This window comes from Belonocnema kinseyi, chromosome 7, assembly GCF_010883055.1.
Source record: "Belonocnema kinseyi isolate 2016_QV_RU_SX_M_011 chromosome 7, B_treatae_v1, whole genome shotgun sequence".
Lineage (NCBI taxonomy): Eukaryota > Metazoa > Arthropoda > Insecta > Hymenoptera > Cynipidae > Belonocnema > Belonocnema kinseyi.
In genome coordinates this window covers 46,967,598-46,986,922 of record NC_046663.1, presented here as the reverse complement: position 1 = coordinate 46,986,922, position 19,325 = coordinate 46,967,598, and the positions used below count along the sequence as shown (strand labels likewise).

At 24.1% G+C, this 19,325-nt stretch overlaps 1 protein-coding gene across 1 annotated transcript in view; it reads right to left on the bottom strand.

The window, feature by feature from the left end:
* The window catches only part of LOC117176980 (plexin domain-containing protein 2), a 71,884-nt gene that overhangs the window by 5,723 nt on the left and 46,836 nt on the right, over positions 1–19,325 (bottom strand). Inside the window, exons 5-7 of the mRNA XM_033367415.1 lie at positions 10,737–10,946; positions 4,658–5,056; positions 1,266–1,402 (exon numbers count right to left, since the gene is read on the bottom strand). Of these exons, the coding sequence (XP_033223306.1) occupies positions 1,266–1,402; positions 4,658–5,056; positions 10,737–10,946 (746 nt within the window). The remainder of the gene's footprint in view (positions 1–1,265; positions 1,403–4,657; positions 5,057–10,736; positions 10,947–19,325) is intronic.

The following is a 19,325-nucleotide window of genomic DNA, read 5'->3' as shown; positions in this document are numbered from 1 at the left end:
TTTTTGCTAAAAAAAAATACACGAAGACCCAAAAAGACTGAATAAAAAAAATATGCATTTGAATTTTTTATAAAACAGTTTAATTCTCAACACGAAAAAATGCATTTATAGAAAAAACGTTGATATTGCACAAAATTATTAAATTTTGGAATAAACAGCAAATTTGTAGCCCCATATTTGAATTTTATACCTATATAATTGAATTTTCCAAGAAAAAACATGAATTTTCTATCAAGAATGGTAACCTTCTACAATCAAAATTTATTAACAAAATACATGAATTTTTAACGAATAAAGATAAATTTTACACCAAAAATGGAATAGTTTTTTTTTAGTTAAAATAATTATTTCTAGCAAACAAAAAACGAATTTTCTACCAAATAGTTTTATTTTTAAACCAGAAAATTAATTTTCTACTGAAAAAGATCAATTTTCAGCCTACATAGATACATTTTCAATCAAGAAGATTCAACTCTTGCCAAAAAGACAAATTTTTAACAAAAGAATTAAGTTTTCAAGCTAAAATTCGAATTTTTTAATCCAGTTGACATTTGTAACATAAGAGATGAACTTTCAACAAGAAGATTAATTTTCAATCAAGAAAGTTTTTTTCTTAACCAATAGTTGAATTTTCAACTAAAATGATAAGTTGTCAGCCATAGATAGAATAGTTAAATTAATAAATAAGAGACGAATTTTCAACAATATAGTGGAATCCTCAACCCAAAAGATATATTTTCAACAAAGAAGATTAATTTTCAAACAAAAAAATGTATTTTTGAACCAATTGTTAAATTTTCAAATAAATAGTAGGTATCATTTTTAGATAATAAGTTGAATTCTATAACAAAATAATTAAATTTAACACCAAAAACTTACATTTTGAATCAGCAAGATTGACTTTTTACAAAAACAAAAGAAATTTCACCAAGTGCAAGAATTTCCAATCAAAAAATTGCACTTTTACCAAAAAAGATGAAATTAAAAAAAAAAAATGAATGGATTTGATTAAAAAAAGGTATTTTCTACCAAACAATTTAATTTTTAATCAAATTGTTGATTTTTTAAGAAAAAATTTTAATTTTTTACCAAATAATTAAATTTTCTACCAAAGTATTGAATTTTTGAGCCAAAAAAAGAACTTTCTAAAAACAATTGAATTTTCAACTAGTGGAGATAAATTTTCAATGAAATAGTTGAATTTACAACTAAAAAAGACGTAAGAATATGAAAACAAAATTTGATTTTTACTCGTAATTACTTACTCGAATAAGCATCTGTCCAGACGCACTGTGTGGGTTTCGATACGCATAGGCAGCCCAACCAGCCAAACCAGCAATGAGAGAAATCATTACCATTATTCCGATTATTCCCGAGACGCCCATGTTCATCTTGTCCCGAGCTACAATTATATAAATGCAATTATTATTCAAATACACACTTCATAACCCAAAATGATCTCAAAACAGGAGAAATAGGCTAATTGTTCACTATAATAGAGGAATAATAAAATAATACATAAAAAAATTAATTTAGTACCACATTGAATTTAATTTGAAACAAATAGGAATTCTCAACGGAAAACTTAATACTTGATATTACAACATAAAAAGACGAATTTCCAGCAAAAAGTTTATTTTCAACATGATTGTTGAATTCTCAAGTCAGAAAGATGAATTTATTACAAAAAAGTAGATTTGTATCCCGAATATATACATTTTTAACAAAAAAAGTTCATTTTCATCCAAATAGTTATATTTTTCACCGAAGAAATTAATTTTTAACTAAAAAAAATCAATTTTCTACCTACATCTAAAGACACATTTTTAACAAACACGTCAATTTTCCACAAAATAAATGAATTTTTAACAAAATTGTTGAATTTTTTAATTAAAAAGTTAAAGTTCTAACAAAAATCATAATTTTCTACCAAATAGTGGAACTTTTAACTAAATTGATTGAATTCTCATTTCAAAAAACCCTATTTTGAATCAAAATATTCGATTTTTTAAATCCGAAAAGACCAATTTACCACAAAACAGCCGAATTTGCATACCAAATAATAATTTGTAAACAAAAATATAATTTTAGACTTTCAAACTCGAAAAGTTTATTCAAAAAAAGTTTATTTTCAACAATAAGATAGGTGACTCTTCTGCCGTAAAATAAACATTTTTAACTTGTTTCTTGAATTTTTACGCCAGAAAGACTAAGTTTCTACAAAACAGTTAAATTTTTTTAACTGAAAATATGAATTTTCAACAAAAAAGTTCATTTTCAACCAAATATTTGAATCTGTAACCACACTGCTGAATGTTCTACCAAATTATTAAAAATTCAAGCTAAAAAACAAATTCTCCACAAAACACTTGGATTTACAACTCAAAAATGTGAATTTTAACAAAAAGTTAACAACAAAAAAAGTTAATCTTCAATCTAAACGTTGAATTTTTAACCAAATAGTTTAATTTTCAACAAAAAAAAATGAATTTTCAACTAAAAATTTATTTTACGCCAAATAGTTAAATCTACAATAAAAACAGTTAAATTTTCAACCAAATAATTCAATTTTCAAACAAATAAATTTTTTATCAAAATATGTAGTTGAATTTTCAATCCGAAAAGACGAATTTTCCATAACAGTTGAATTTTCAAGCAAGAAGCTTGAATTATTAAATTTAAAAAAAATTATATTTTTAACTGAACAATAATATTTTTTAACCAAAAATATACATAAGGACTTTTAATTTAGAAAAGATCAATTTTAAACAAAAACGTTAATTATCAACTAAGAAAGATGATTTTTCTACCATAAAAGATGAATTTTAAATCGTGAAAGACGAATTTTCTATCGAAAAAGACGAATATTTCACAAATAGTTTGAATTTTTTACCAAAAAAAGATTACTTTTCAACAAAATAGTTAATTTTCAAGCGAATAATTTAACCTAAAAATATATATTTTTTACAAAACGATAATTTTGAACTAAGTAGTGGACCTTTTAACTAAAATAGTTGAATTTTCAACTAAAATCGTTGTATATTGAACCCAAAAAAAAATAATTTTCAACGAAAAATTAATTTTCAACAAAACTTTGAATTTCCTACCAAAATATTTTAGTTTTTAAGCTAAAATGACGAATTTTTTACAAAACAGCTAATTTTTTAACTAAAAATATGAATTTTCAACAAATAGTTCAAATTTTCTATCCAAATAGTTTAATATTCAATCCAAATATACGAATTTTCTTCCGGAAAAGACTAATGTTCCACAAAGCAGTGGGATTTTCAACCCGAAAATATGAATTTTCTACAAAAAAGTACATTTTTAACCAAATAATTGAACTTTAAACCTAAAAAAAATAAATTTACAACCAAATAGTCGAATTTTCAAATTAAAAAGATTAAACTTTAATCAAAAATAGTTGAATTATCAACCAAATAAAGGATTTTTCAATCAAAAAATATGAATTTTTAACAAAACACTTTATTTTTAACAGACAAAGATAAATTTTCAACCAAAAAGATTACATTTCTACCAAAAGGTTGAATCTTTAGAAAAAAAGGATCATTTTCTATACAAAAAGTCAAATGTTCAGCAAAACAGTTGAATTTTTGACCCCAAAAAATGAATTTTGAACAAATTAGTTGCATTTTCGATCAATTAATTAAATTTTCGAACTAAATAGTAGAATTATTCAGCAAAAAAAAGGATGAATTCTGGACTAAAAATATAAAAGCAGACATTTGAAAGCAAATAATTAACTTTGAACCAAAAATTAGGTTTTTAGTTTTTTTGGGTTCTTTTAAATCAGTTCGCATTTAAGCGAAAAACGAGAAGAAAGTAACCAAATTTATATTCAAAAAATGGGCTTTTTGCATAAAGAAAACTTAAAAAATTAAATACATTTTGTGTTGGAAGGATTTGTTCAAAATCTAATTTGTAATATAGAAATAAAACGATTGGTAATTTAAAACCAAATGACTGACTCTGTACTATACAGTAAAATAATTAAATATATTTTTTTACAAAGAAAAATTCCTTAAATTAAAGTGCTTACCAGTTTTTTCAGCACCAAAGTACCAATCAAATTTCAACCTAAAATATTAAATCTTGATTTTTTATAAAAAGCCACTTTTATAAGGTTTTTTTTCCCTTAACTTCTTTTTATTTAACTTTTTTTATTTTACCTCTTCTTTTTAAAGACCTTTCATCGAAAAATAGTTTCTTACAGTCGATACTATCATATTAAATCTTTATTTTCCCGGAAAAGAACAATTTCTTTGCCCGAAAACTTTTTTATTCTTATTCAGCCTCTCCATATCTCGGGAGCAATTTTTTATTATTTAAAAATAATTTTAAATTGATTTTTAGTCTCTAACAAAAAACGATCTTCAAAAGCAATGAAATTTGATCTTTCAAATTGTTGCCTTCTTATAATTAATAATTTTTTTAAAACCATAATTCCTTGTCCTCAATTCAGAAACACTTCAGCTTTGGAGTAAACTTTTTTTTTATCTTTAAATCTTGATTATGATTTTACAGAACGTTATTTCGCTCTCCTCAAAAATTCCGATTTTGTTCATTATCTAGTTCTGTACGGCAAATCTTCAATTAACTGTTGAATCGTAATATAAATAAAAATTGAAAAAAATACCATGTTCTAAAGGATCTGCTGCAGGTCCTGAATGCTGACTGGGTTCTACACTCGCTGACAATTCCTCGTCTCTCGTAATATGTCCTTCATGTCCTCGAGCATCAACTTGGTCTTTGTAAGACGTGGTCCTCGTCGGGCAACTGGCTTCTTCCTTAATATTTTTCCTGTCGCATCCCTTCAACAGCCAATCCTGTTTAGATCGGGAAATTCCGGTGCTACATTGCTGCAATTCAGGACACCACTTGCAATCGAAATCTATTACTTTCGTGACGCAATCGTTGCAATTTTCCATTTCCAGACACGTGGGCAACGCCGTCAAGTATATAACCGTATAATTCTTAATATCTTGACGATTGAAGTTTACGCGGTGATATTCGTAGATGGTTTTCCTGCGAACAACTAAAAACGGGCAGTAGTAAGCAAATTTTTTTAATTTAAATGTTATTATTTTATTTTTTCTTCAAATTACATTTTTTCTGAAAAAAGATCTCTTTCGCTCCGCTGAGAAATGAACTACAGAAGTTTCGATTGCCGGCCGGGTGTTTTTCCCTTAAGCTACTAGAGAGGTAGAAAGAATAATCCTTTTTCAGAAATACTTAAGAATTTCTCATGTAGCTTAAGGGAAAAGCACCCGACTGGCAATCGAAAGTTCTGTGGTTCGAATCCCAGCGGAGAAAAAATCTTTTTTCATCAAAAAATTTAATTTTAAATATGTTCAATTCATAGCCCCATCTAGTATAACAAGACTTTAAGAACTTCTGTTAATCTCTGATGATAATACAGATTCCTTGCAAATTTGTATTTAAATTCTATAAAGGAATAAATTGTTTTAGATAAAAATTAATGTAGATACTATATTGAATTCAATACGAAACACTTTAAATTCCTAAGATTACAAATCGAAATATATTGTATTTTCAATGAAACAGTTGAATTTATAGCCAAAAAAGAAAATCCACAACGTAGTATGTATTAGCTGATACTACAACCAAAAAATATGAAATTATTAACAAAAGAGATAACATTCAAACGAAACAGACGACGTTAAAAAAAAAAAGAGTTAAATTTTTAACAAAATAGTTGAATTTTCAACTATAAAAGGTCAGTTTTAAACCAAACATGGAACAGTTTTTAAGTTTGAAAAATTAATTTTCAAGAAAAAAAAACACAATTTTTAAATATTTGAATTTAACAAATAAATTTTTTTGAACCCACAATCGCAATGGATGCAATATAAACAAATAAGATTAATTTTCTACCAAAAGAATAATTTTCAATGAAATACATGAATTTTTCTCAAAACATTCGATTTTTCAACCCGAAAACGTAAATTTTGAACTACAAAATTAACTCTTTACCAAATTGTTTAATTTTGAATTAAATAGTCGAATTTGTAGCTGAAAATCTGAATTTAATACCAAAATAATGAAATTTTCCACTAAAAAGGTGAATTTTCAATCAAGAGGATTAATTTTCTACAAACAAAATTTTTGAACAAAATACAGAAATTTTAAATGACACAAGATCAATTTTTAATAGAAAATGAAATAGTTATATTTTCAGTTAAAAAAATTAATTTTTATAAACCAAAAAAAAATGAATGTTCAATATAATAGTTATATTTTTAAGCAAAGAAATGGATTTTCAAATAAAAAATATAAATTTTCAAGCTACATGTATGCATTTTCAACCCAGAAGACTCCTCCTCTACGAAAAAAGACAAATTTTTAAGAAACGAGTTACATTTTCAAGCTAAAAAGTCAATTTTTTTAACATACAAAAAGATGTATTTTAAACATGTAATACTCGGTATTTCAATTAAAAAAGATGAAAGTTCAAGCACAGTTGCATTTTTTTTACCCAACAAGATTTTCTACCTACTACAAAAAAGGAAAATTCAACCAATAAGATGAATTTTCAACAAATTACATACATTTTTAAACAAATAATTTAATTTTAAAATAAAAAATATCAATTTTCCACCAAATAGTTCAGTTTTCAATAAAAAATATAAGAAACTTCAACCAAAAGTAGAATAGTTAAATTTCCCGTTAAAAATGTAATGCTTTACCAATCAGATTTTTCGAAAAATAGTTAAATTTTCGGTAAAGAAATTTCTTATTTTTCATCCAAAGGAATTAATTTTTAATTAAAATGATAAATCTTACAAAAAATTACCTTTCAAAGAGAAAAAAAACAGCTCCTACAAAAAAAGAGTAATAAAAAAAAGACGTGAATTTTCAACGAAATTAATGAATTTTTAATTTAAACAGACAAATTTACTTCCAAATTGTTAAATTTTGAACTAGAATAGGTCAATTATCCACCCAAATGGAAGGTCAACTTTTCAGTTGAAAAAATAAATTTAAGCCAAACTGAAGAATTTTCAACTAAAATAATGAATCTGCAACTGAAATAGTTGCATTTTCGAGTTACAAAAAAAAGGATTTTGACCAATAAGATTACTTAATTACACACAATTATTTAATTACATAAATTTTCAACCAAATAGTTTAGTTTTCATAAAAGAATATGACATTTCAACCAAAAATAGAATAGTTAAATTTTCGGTAAAGAAATTCCTTTCCCTCCTAAGAAAAAAACAAGTTTTTGATAAAATAGCTCATTTTTCAACCAAAGAAGTGAATTTTTAATTAAAATGCTGAATCTTCAATAAAAAAATTAAATTGAACAAGAGTATATTTTTCAACCAAGTAAATTTATTACTAACCTAAAATTAACTTTCAACCAAACTGAAGAATTTTATACCTAGCAAAAAATAAATTATTAACCAATAAGAATTATTTTCTACAAAAAAAAAAGATTCAATCAAAAATAGAATCGGATTTTCAAAAAAAAGTTAAATTCTTTACTGGAATAGCTAACTTTTTAGTTTAAAAAATTAATTTACAACAAGCTAGTTACATTTTCAAACAAAGATGAATTTTTAATTAAAATGATGAACATTCAACCAAAAAAAAAGAAGAAATTTTTGACAAAAGAGTTTAACTTTCAACCAATTAGTTGAATTTTTTTAACTAAAGAAAGATGAGTTCACGACGAACAGCAATATTTCTTCTTTGAAGAAATATTGAATATTACTACTTATAAATAAAATAAAATAATTCATTATAGTAATACTTACGAATATTACTACTTTTACTCAAAAAACTACTTAAAGTACTTTCTTTTTCTCCAATTTGGAAGAAAGGACTTTTAAATTGTGACGAATTATGGCTTGGAACAGGGATTTTTTTTAACCTCCTTTTTCCAAATTTGATAAAAGAAATATTTTTTTTAAACCAATTCACATAAAAGTAATTGCTTTTGAAGGATTATAATATAAAGAGTTAATCCCAGAAATATTTGTTCTTAATAACAATTTAACGTACAGGTATTAATTTTTTAGTAATATTGTCAAAATTGCATGTTGTTTATTGATTGAACTTTTTTATTTGTTAATTTTTAGGAAATTTTCAATCTAGAACTATTGGAATGTCAAGAAGAGACCTGAAACTTATTTCCTAAATTTTTTTGAAATTTTCTGACACCTCTGAACAGTTTAAACAATAAGATTAATTTTCAAAACAAAAAAGATTGAGTTTCTGCCCAAAAATACAATTATCAATAAAATACATGAATTCATAACGAAAAAGATGAATTATCAATTAAAGAAGAAAAATATTCAACGAAATACATGGAAAATGGAATAGTTGAATTTTAAACCAAAAAGATGAGGTTTTAACTAAAACAATGGAATCTTCAACTAAAATAGTTGAATGTTCAATCAAACCAAACTAATTTTTAATAAAAAAATATATAAATTGTCAACAAAAACAGCGACAATTACGTTTTATATTTTAAAAAATCAATGTTCAGCGAAAAAAGACGAATTTTCAATTAAAATAGATCATTTCTCATCAGAAAAATTGAATAATTAAATATTTAGTCAAAACATGAATTTTCAACCAAAGAGATAATTTTAAACTAAAATTATGGAATTTTTAACTTGAATAATAGTTACAATTTCAGATAAAAAACAAATTTCAATCAAAATAGAAACAAGTTTTCAAAAAAATAGTTAAATTGTTTGCAACAAAATTCCTTTTCATTTAAATAAACAACAATTTTTCAATCAAATACCTTATCTTTAAAAAAAAAGAATATTTAATTAAAATAATGAATATTCATAACAAAACAATTTTTTGTTAACAAAAGAATTTAACTTTCAACGAAGTAATTTTTTTCTATTTCCAAAATTTAATTTTGAACCAAAACTGTAACAGTTAAATTTTCAGGTGGAGAAATTAATTTTCAACCAAACTGATGAATTTCAACCAAAATTATGAATTTTCAACTAGATTAGGTGAATCTTATACCTACCAAAAAGTTTTTTTTTTTAATCATAAATATAAATTCTCTATTCTCAAAAAGACAAATTTTCAACGAAAAGTATCATTTTTCAATCAATAATTTAATCATTAAATTTTAATAATAGTTACATCTTCAGTTACAAAAAATTATTCAAAAAAGGAAAAAATAAAAACAAAATAGTTAAATTTTTAGCAAAAAAAATTCTTTCCATCCAAATCCAAAACAACTTTTCAATCGAATAGCTCACCTTTCAACCAAAAAATCAATTTTTAAATAAAATAATGAATCATAATAGAAAAAAATTTTAACAACAGAGTTTAACTCTCTACGAAGTAATTTTATTTCTAACCTGAAAGATGAATTTTGAACTAAAATGATTATTATTTAACTGGAATCCTTGAATTTTTAACCTAAAAGAAGAATTTCTAAACAAGGAGATTAAACTTGTTAAAAAAAAAAGATAATTCTCTAACACAAAATCGATTTTTAATGGCATAAGTGAATTTTCAACGACAAAAAATCGAATTTCAACCAAAAATGTAACAGTTAAATTGTCAGTTAGAGAAATTGATTAACAAGCTGAATTTGACAAACTGATGAATTTCAACTGAAATTAAGAATTTTAAACTGGAATAGGTGAATTTTATACCTGCCAAAAAGATGAATTTTTAATCATAAATTGAAATTTTCTACAAAAAAAGATGAATTTTTTACAAAGTGCATAAATCTTCAAACAAACAGTTTAATCTCGATTTTCAACCAAATACTTGAATTTTAATCCAAAAAAGATCAATTTTCAACCAAAAATTGAAACAGCAAATTTTAATAATATAGTTATATCTTCAGTTTAAAAAATAATTATTATTAACAAAAAAAAAACAATTAAAAAAAAATAGTTACATTTTTGACAAACAAAAATTTTCTTTCATCCAAAGAAAAAACAATTTTTCAATCAAATAGTTTATTTTTCAACCAAAAAAATGAATTTTTAATTTAAATAATGAATCATTATGATACAAAAATAATAATTTTAAACAAAAGAGTTTAATTTTCAAACGAAAAGAAGAATTTAAAAAAAGGAGATTATCTTTTAAAGAAAAATATCATTTTTCAACCAAAAATGGAATCATCAAATTTTAATAATATAGTTACATCTTCAATTTAAAAAAATAATTATTATCAGTCGAAAAAGAAAAATAGTTAAATTTTTGGCAAAAAAAAATTTCTTTTCATCCAAATAAAAACGATTTTTTCCAACAAATAGCTCATCTTTCAACCAAAAAAAAATCAATTTTTAATTAAAATAATGAATCTTTAACCATTAAAATTAATTTTCAATAAACGAGTTTAACTTCCAACAAACTAACTATCTAATTCTTGGTAATAAAAAAAAAACGTATTGAACTCTCTACGAAGTAATTTTATTTCCAGCCTGAAAGATGAATTTGTAACTAAAATTATTATTATTTAACTGGAATCCTTGAATTCTTTACCGAAAAGAAGAATTTTTAAACAAATAGTTAAATTTTTGAAATAATTGACAATAATTATTGAAATAATGAAAACTTGAATTTTACTGCGATCAGACGTGTATTCCCGGGTTTTAAAATAAATTCCCGGTAATTTCTCGGCTTCTTCCGGGCCAATAAAATTCCCGGTCAAGTCGCTACCCTGATAAATAAAAATACTTTTTGTAAATACTCACAGAATACAGTTCTGTCCATGATGTAAGCGTCACTCAAGCCAACCTTGACTGGATGCAGCGTGTCTGTGATGTTTTCTACAACAAGTGGTATAGCGGTATAGACGAATACAATGTCGCCGTTTTGGTGTAAAGTCGCTTGAAACGTGAAAGCCCCATCCTCGGGTTTATCGTGAAGAACAACATTTTCCCATTCGACCGTGAATGAAGTGGCTGCAAATAGTTCGAATGACATGTAAAAAATCAAATACTGAATTGATGGGCGTCAATGAATCAAGTGTTTCAGGGTAGCTAAAAAACTTCATTCTCAAAACTCCCTATCTTTTCCCTGGCCATTAAGATACAAAGACTAGAATTTTAAGCTATTGGTATTTTTTAACACAGAATCTTTTACAACTGGAATAAAAGAATTTCGGAGATCGAATCCATTTCAAATCAGGCAGAGCCCTATACTTGAAATCGCAGAACCTCTCGAGGGCGAAATATGTTGTTTTTTAGAGAAAATTAGGCGATACGTATTTTATCGATTTTTAAACAACATTGAAAAATTGAAAAAAGGTTTAAAATTAGAAAAATGACAGCGGTTTTTCTAAAATAATTCAAAATAGATTTTTTCAACAACAGGGTGGCCGTTTTAAACGACGAAATAAATTCCCGGTTTTTTCCCGGTTTGCAAACTTTTTTCACGGTCAATGAAACTAAAAAAATGGACCACTGAAGCTAAAAAAAATTTCACTTGAGGTAATAAAAACTGAGCTGCAAATGAAAGCACTCAAAGTGGAACTGTTAAATTTTGAACTTTTAAAATTGAAATTTAAAAGTTTTTACTTAAATTTTTTTTATTCAAATGCTCAATAATTTACGCGTATAAAATTGAAGGTACTAACATTTTTCAATATAAAAAAATATAAATCAACGTTATCATTTTCAATGCTCTAAATAAAAAAATCAATCAATCAACTTTGAAATTTTCAAAATTATGTAATTTAAAGGAATTTTAAGCTAGAAACATTAAACATTGAAAAATTGAAAACATTTTAACTGAACACTTCTTTAATTATAAATTCAATTATTATCTTTTTAAATAGTTTAAACATCATTGGAAAGCTTCAAAATTTTATTTCAAAATCTTGAGAAATCTAGAAGTTGTTTTAAATTGGTTTTAAATAAAAAATTATTTTGGAATTTTTTCAGAACTTCTAAATATCTGTCAAAATAAATTGAATTTTTTTCTACAATTTTCAGAAAATCCTGCAAATTTGAGAAAATTTCTAGAAATTTGGATGTATAAATAATAAGTGAACATTTATTATTTGTAGGCGAAATTTGAGTAATTTTAGGAGACATGTAGAAGTTTTGAAGATTGAAACTTAAGGTAAAACTAGAAATAATAGCCTAATATAGAACAAAATTTAGATTTTCGCAGATTTTGAATAAAAAATTAGATTCTTTTCAAGAATTGTGAAAGGCTTCAAAAGAATACAACATTTTCTTAACCCCTTCCTTGGCATTGACGCAAAAGGCGTCACTCTTCTTTTTTTCTATTTAACTTACTCCGATTTTGCATTCAAGTCTTGCTCGGGAGATTTTGGGGTCACTGAATCCGACTCTGAAGTCAAAATTTGAAAATTCAAAATGGCGGATGAAAATAACAAAACGACTAGATTTGGATAAATCTCGGTACTTATGGGTCGCTTAATCCGAATTTGAAGTTAAAATGAGAAAATTAAAAATGGCAGATCCAATATGGTGGATGAAAATACAAAAAAAGGCTCAAGTTGTATAAATCTCGGCACTTACGGGTTTTTGGGGTTGCTGAATCCGAATCTAAAGTCAAAATTTGAAAATTTAAAATGGCAAACGAAAATACAAAAAACGGTTCGATTTGGATAAATCTTGGTACTTAAAATTTGGAAAGTTAAAAATGGACAGACTAAACCATATAAAGTAGATCCTACTTTTGGCTTCGTAGAATTTATTACACTGAGTAGTAGGATCCGCCATTATAAATTTTCGAATTTTGACTTCAGTTTTGGGTTCAGCTGCCCCAAAAACCCGTAAGTACCAAGATTTATCTAAATAAAGTCGTTTTTTGTACTTTCGTCCGTCATATTGGATCCGCCATTTTGAATTTATGAATTTTGACTTCAGATTCGGATTCAGCGACCCCAAAAATACAAGGATACAAATTTTCAGAACAACAAATATTCCTGCCATTTTGGGCATTTTTTGTCGAATTCTCTCTGCCAACGAATGGGTTAAGATTCCTAGGAAAATAAAAAATAACTTTTCATTTTGAAAAATTATTTTAAGAGAATATTAAAAATTTGTTTAAAGATTTAAAAAAAATTTGCAAAAATGTTTCTAAAAAGATTTTAAGAAAAATTTCTAAAATTTGCATGATAATTTTTTATCTTTTTAAAACTCCTAAATATCTCTTAAAATTACTCAAATTTTGTCTACAAACTTTAATTTATAAATTGTAAATTATAAATCAATATAAATAAATTTCACTTACAAATGAAACATTTTTCAAATACAAAAATTAAAATTGTAACGCTCAAAGTTTAAAGGCTCTTCCAAATTTTAACGATTCTAGGTTTTCTATGTCAAACAATTCAGTTAAAGATTCTTTACCTTTAAATATTTGGTTTCAATTTACTTATCTCAAATAAAAATTCAAATATTGCTCAATATTCAACAATTAATATTTTTTAAATTAAAAATTTCAAATTGAATATGTTAAAAATTGAATATTTCAGACTGAAAAAATATTATAAATTTAATAAAATCCTTTAATTAAGATTGCACTATTATGAAGTTATTTTGAAGTTGAAAATAGTTTATAAACTTTCAGTCACACGTTCACATTTGTTTAATGACTAAGATTTTCAAATTGAAACCGTTTAAGCTTTAACGTTAAAATCTGAATAATCTTAAATTTTGAACTAGTTTAAAATCGTTTTGTCAAATCGTTTTTGTTCACTTTTTATTACTTAAATTACAAAAAATAATTATCCTGGTTACAAAACTTATTTAGCAACCATTAAACTTACAAGATATCTTCATTATCAAAGTGCGAGTTCAAAAACAAAAATTTACAAAAAATTTAAAGAGGTTTAAAGAAAAAAAATCGATGTTTTAAAAAAATAAAGCACAACATTCAAATACGCAAAACTTTTTAGAAAAAATTCTGTTTACAAATCAGAAAAATACTTATCGCCTAACTGCCTCTAAAAAATAAAACATTTCACCCTCGAGAGATTCTGCAATTTTTAGTGTAGGACCCTGTCTAATTTGAAATGGATTCGGTCAGATTAAAATTTAAAAGTATTAAATTGATTTATTTCAACCAAAAACGATAACTTTTCTACGATAAAATATGAACTTTCAATCCAAAAAGGACGAACTTTCAAATGAGTTTAATTGAGTTTTCGACCAAAGCCGATGACTTTTTAACAAAGTACTGGATATTTCAACAAAATAATTAAATTTTCAACGAAATAGTTGAATTTTTAATCAAATATGTAATTGAATTTTCAACCTACAGAAATCTAAACATTAATCAAAAACCGTGGAATTTTTAACCGAATAGTTACATTTTCAAGCAAAAAACACGAATTGATAAAAGTATAAAAAAAAGATAAACTTTTCAACCAAATAAAAGAATTTTTAACTAAAAGAGATGAATTTTCAATAAGGCTGCATTTTTTGTCGAAATATACAAATGTTCAACAAAACAGTACAATTTTTGAAAAAATATGCCTTTTTAACCAAATAGATCATTTTTCAACAAAATAATAATATTTTCAACAAAACAAACTTTACTTTTCAATCAAATTGTCGTTTTTTTTTTACCCAAAAAGAACACTTTCAACCAAAAGCAGTTGCATTTTCAAACATACCAAGTAGATGAACTTTAAAGAAAAAGAGATGAATTTTAAACAAAATAGTTACATTTTAATATAAATACTTAAATTTTCAGCCTGCAAATATGAATTCTTAATAAAGAATGTAATAGTAGATATTACAACCAAAATATAAGAAATTTATAACAAAAGAGATGAATTTTAAAACCAAAAAGACGAACTTTAATACAAGAAGATCAATTTTCGAAGACGAATTTAAAAAAAAAATTAAAAAGTTAAAATTTCAATAAAAAAAAATTAAATTTAAACAAAATAGTACAGTTTCCAACCGAAGAAATAAATTTTCCAACCAGACAGTTATGCAACAAAAAAGTTGATTTGCGAACGAACAATTGCATTTTTAACAAACACAGAAAAAAGTATTTTTAATAAAGTCGCTCAACTTTTACCAAAATTTTTTAATTTTTAATAAAAAAAAATTCAACACAATATTTGAACTTTCAACAAAGAAAATGATGTTTTGCTTAATAATAAATTCTTTGAACATTTATCGAAATATCTTTAGAGCTCTTGTATCCCTTAAAATCATTGAAATCCTAAAATATTATAGGTCCTATAAAATCGTTCTGTATCGTCAAAAATTCTAAGAAATTCTTTAAAACGCCATTAAATTTTTTTTTAATTCCTTAAAATTATTTAAATCCTTGGAATACCCCTGAAATTGTTTAATGCTTTTTAAAACTCCTTAGAATTTTCGAAAATACCCTAACATTTTTCCAATTTACTTCCGAAAATTTTAAATTATTGAAATCAATTTAAAATTCCTTGGAATCTTTTTAAATACTGTACAATATTTGAAATCCTTTAAAATCTTTGAAAATTTTTGAAATTTTTTGAAACTTTTTAAAGCTCTTGAAAATTCCTTGGAACTTTTAAAACTACTCTAAATTCTAGTAAATTCTTTGAATTCACTTCAAATTATTAAAACAAGACATTTCAAATTTTGCTTAATTTGTTGCAATCCTTTGAAATTATTGAAATAAATTGAAGGTTCTTTTGAATCTTTTTAAATATTCGAAAATCGGAAAAAATTGTAATCTTCGAAAATATTTTAAAATATTTAAAATCCTACGAAATTCCTCATTTCTTCTGAAATCCACTAAAATATTATAAAATTGGAAATTCCCGAAATCCCGGAAAATTTATTAAAATACCTTGAGAGCTTTTAAAATCCCTTAAAATCATTGAAATATTCGAAATTCCTATAAAAGCCTTTAGAATATTTAATATTCCGTTGAAATGATGTCAAACCATTAAAATATATTAAAAATACTCTACGATACTTTAGATCCTTTGAAATCTTTTTAAACCACTTGAAACTTTTTAGAATTCTTAAAAATTCCTTGGAGTATTTTTAATACTTTAAAATCTTCAAACTCCATTGAAGTCCCTTCAAATTACTGAAGCATATTAAAAATTTCCTGGAATCTTTCAAAATGCCATAATATATTTAAAATTCCTTTCAATCCATACGAATTATTAAAATGAACTGAAAAATCCTTGGAATCTTTTTAAAATATCCTAAAATCTTTAAAAATCCATTCAATTTTTTAAAATATTAAAATATTTTTACATCTTTGAAACCCTATGAAATCACTGAATTCGTTGAAACTTGAAAATATCTTGAGAACTGTCATATCCCTTACAATTATTATTACCCTAAAACCTTAAAGGTCCTATAAAATTGTGCCATATCTTCTAAAATTGCAGAAAATTTGGTAAAAGTCCATTAAAATTTTTTAAGTCCCTTAAAATCAATGTAATGCTTTGAAATTCCTTGAAACATTTTAAAATCCTTTAAAACTTTTTAAAGCTCTTGAAAATTCCCTGAAAGTTTTAGAAACACCTTAATATCTTGAAACCCTTTGAAATACCTTTCATATTATTGAAAAATATTTCAAGTTTCTTTAAATCTTTTAAAATACCCTACAATATTTCTAATCTTTTGCAATCTTTTGTAATTGCTTGAAACTGTTTGAAGCTCTTGAAATTTCCTTCAAAATACAGAAAAATAGCCGAAAATATTAAAAACCCTTCTAAATTACTTAAATTATTAAAATCTATTAAAAGTTTCTTGGAATCTTTAAAAATACTCTAAAATATTTCAAATATATTCTAGAAAATTCGGAAATAGATATAAACCGAGAAATAAATTCTCTGAGAATTTATGAGAATCTCAGAATTTAATTTATTAGATAGAAAATTGAATTTTTTCGTTAACTTTTTGGTTAAAAATTCAACTTTTTTTATATTTGTCTTTTTTATTTTAAACTTGACCTCTTTTAGCAGAAATATTTTCTGGTTGAAAGTTCCACTAATAAAAAAAACTGTTTTTTATTACAAATTCATCTGTTTTAGTACAAAATTGATCTTTTTGGGATAAAAATGCAATTATTTGGTAGAGAATTTAACTATTTTGTTAAAAATTCATCCTTTTTGGTTAAAAAAATTCGTATTTTCGGATTGAAAATTCTATTTATTTCGTAGAAAGTTATTGATTGGTTACAAAAATTCAATTTTTGATGTTACTGAGTAAACTGGAATCTTTTTTGGATGAAAATTCAACTTTATTGTGATAAAAAATTATTCTGTTTTAAGATAAATTTCATATTTTTTGAAAAAATGCAACTACTTGCTAGAGAATTTAACTATTTGGTTAAAAATTCATCCTTTTTGGATTGAAAATTCATCTTTTTGGATTGAAAATTAAATTTTTTTTTTGTAGAAAATGATTTCATGTTAAAAAATTCATAATTTGATAGTGAAAACTCGAAAAAAATGTCTTGCAACAGAAAATCAACTATTTTTTTGAAAATTTATCTTTTTGATTTAAAACTTCATCTTTCTTATAAAAGAAATTTCATTTTTTGTATGAAAATGCAACTTTTTGGTTAAAAATCATTCTTCATTGCTTGACAATTCAACTTATTTATTTAAAACATTTGGTTGAATCGCTTTGCTAAGAAATCACTTTTTTTGTTAAAGATTTATATTTAAAGTTGAAAAGTTATCTCGTTGGTTAAAAGTTTAATTATCTTATTGAAAATTAATCCTTTTTAATTGAAAATTAAACTACTTGGGTCAAAAGTTAAACTATATTGTGAAATTTTTCATTATTGAAGGCTTATGTCTGGTTCAAAAATTTAACTGTTTAGTGGAAAATATTTTTTTTCTTTTTGGTTTACAATTAATTTTCTAACAGAAAATGTAACTTTTTCATTTTTCCAAGATTGATATTTTTTAGTTAAAAATTAGCGTTTTGTTATTGTTGTAGAAAATAATTTTTTACTTTGAAATTTCCTTTTTTTGCGTAAAAAGTGCATCAGTTTCGTAGAAAACTAACTTTTTTGTTAAAAATTGATCTTTCGGATTTGGTATTGTTTTAATTTCAACATTCTACTATTTTGTAGACAATTTGTGTTTTTTTTTTTACTTAAAAATTCAGCTGTTTTATTGTAAATTCGATTTATAATTTTAGTTGAAAATTCATCTGTTTGATAGAAAATGTAACTATTTTTTTAATTCTTTTTTTTTTTGAAAATACGAAAACTTTGCTCTAAAATGAATTGTTTGATTGAAAATTCATTTCCTTTGTTTAATGATTCATCATTTTAGTTTAAAATTCATCTCCTTTTTTGAAAATGTAGCTATTTTGTTGAAATTTCTTATGTTTTAATTGGAAATTCAACAATTTTAGTAGAAATTATAACTTTTATGGTTCAAATTGCACCTGTTGGATGAAAAATTAATCTGATTAGTTGAAGATTTAACAACTTTATTTTAAATTCGATTTATCATTTTAATTAAAAATTCATCTATTTGGTCGAAAAGTTATTTTTTTCTCTTCAAATTCGTTTTTTTGGTTTGAAAATTCATTTACTTGACTGAAAGTTGAACTTCTTTGTTTAAAAGTTCTTTTTTATTAAAGATTCATAATTTTAGTTTAAAATTCACCTCTTTGTTCGAAAATTTAACTATTTTGTTGATAATTCGATTTTTTTTATTTCGAATTTATCTTTTTGATTTAAAACTTTATCTGTTTTAGAAGAAATTTAATTTTTTTATGAAAATTCAACTTTTTGGTATGGTTTAAAATTTAACTATTTAGTGGAAAATAATTCTTTTTTTGGTTTAGAATTCATTTTTTAACAGAAAATGTAAATTTTCTATTTTTGTAAGATTGATATTTTTTAGTTGCAAATTCGCGTTTTTTGTTGTTGTAGAAAATAATTTTTTAGTTTGAAATTAATTTATTTTTTGCGTAAAAATGCATCAGTTTCATGGAAAATTAATTTTTTGATAAACAGTCATATTTTTTGTTTGTAAAATTGAATTTTTGTAAAGAAATTTTGTCTTCTAGTTTGAAGGTTCAATAATTTAGATAAACTTTTATTTATTTTTTGAGTGAAAAATCTTTATTTTTTGGAAATTTTCGGTTTTAAAATTCATTTCTTTTGTTGTATAAATTTCATTATTTTTTTATTCAAATATAAAACATGACACTTTTTCGTTGGCGATTTGTCTTTTTAGCTTAAATATTCAACTACTATGTAAAAAATTCAATTATTTTGTTGAAAATTCCAGTATGTTGTTAAAGATTTATCTTTTAAAGTAGAAAAAAATTTCTTTTTTTTAAATAAATGAAAACATTTGAAAATTTTTT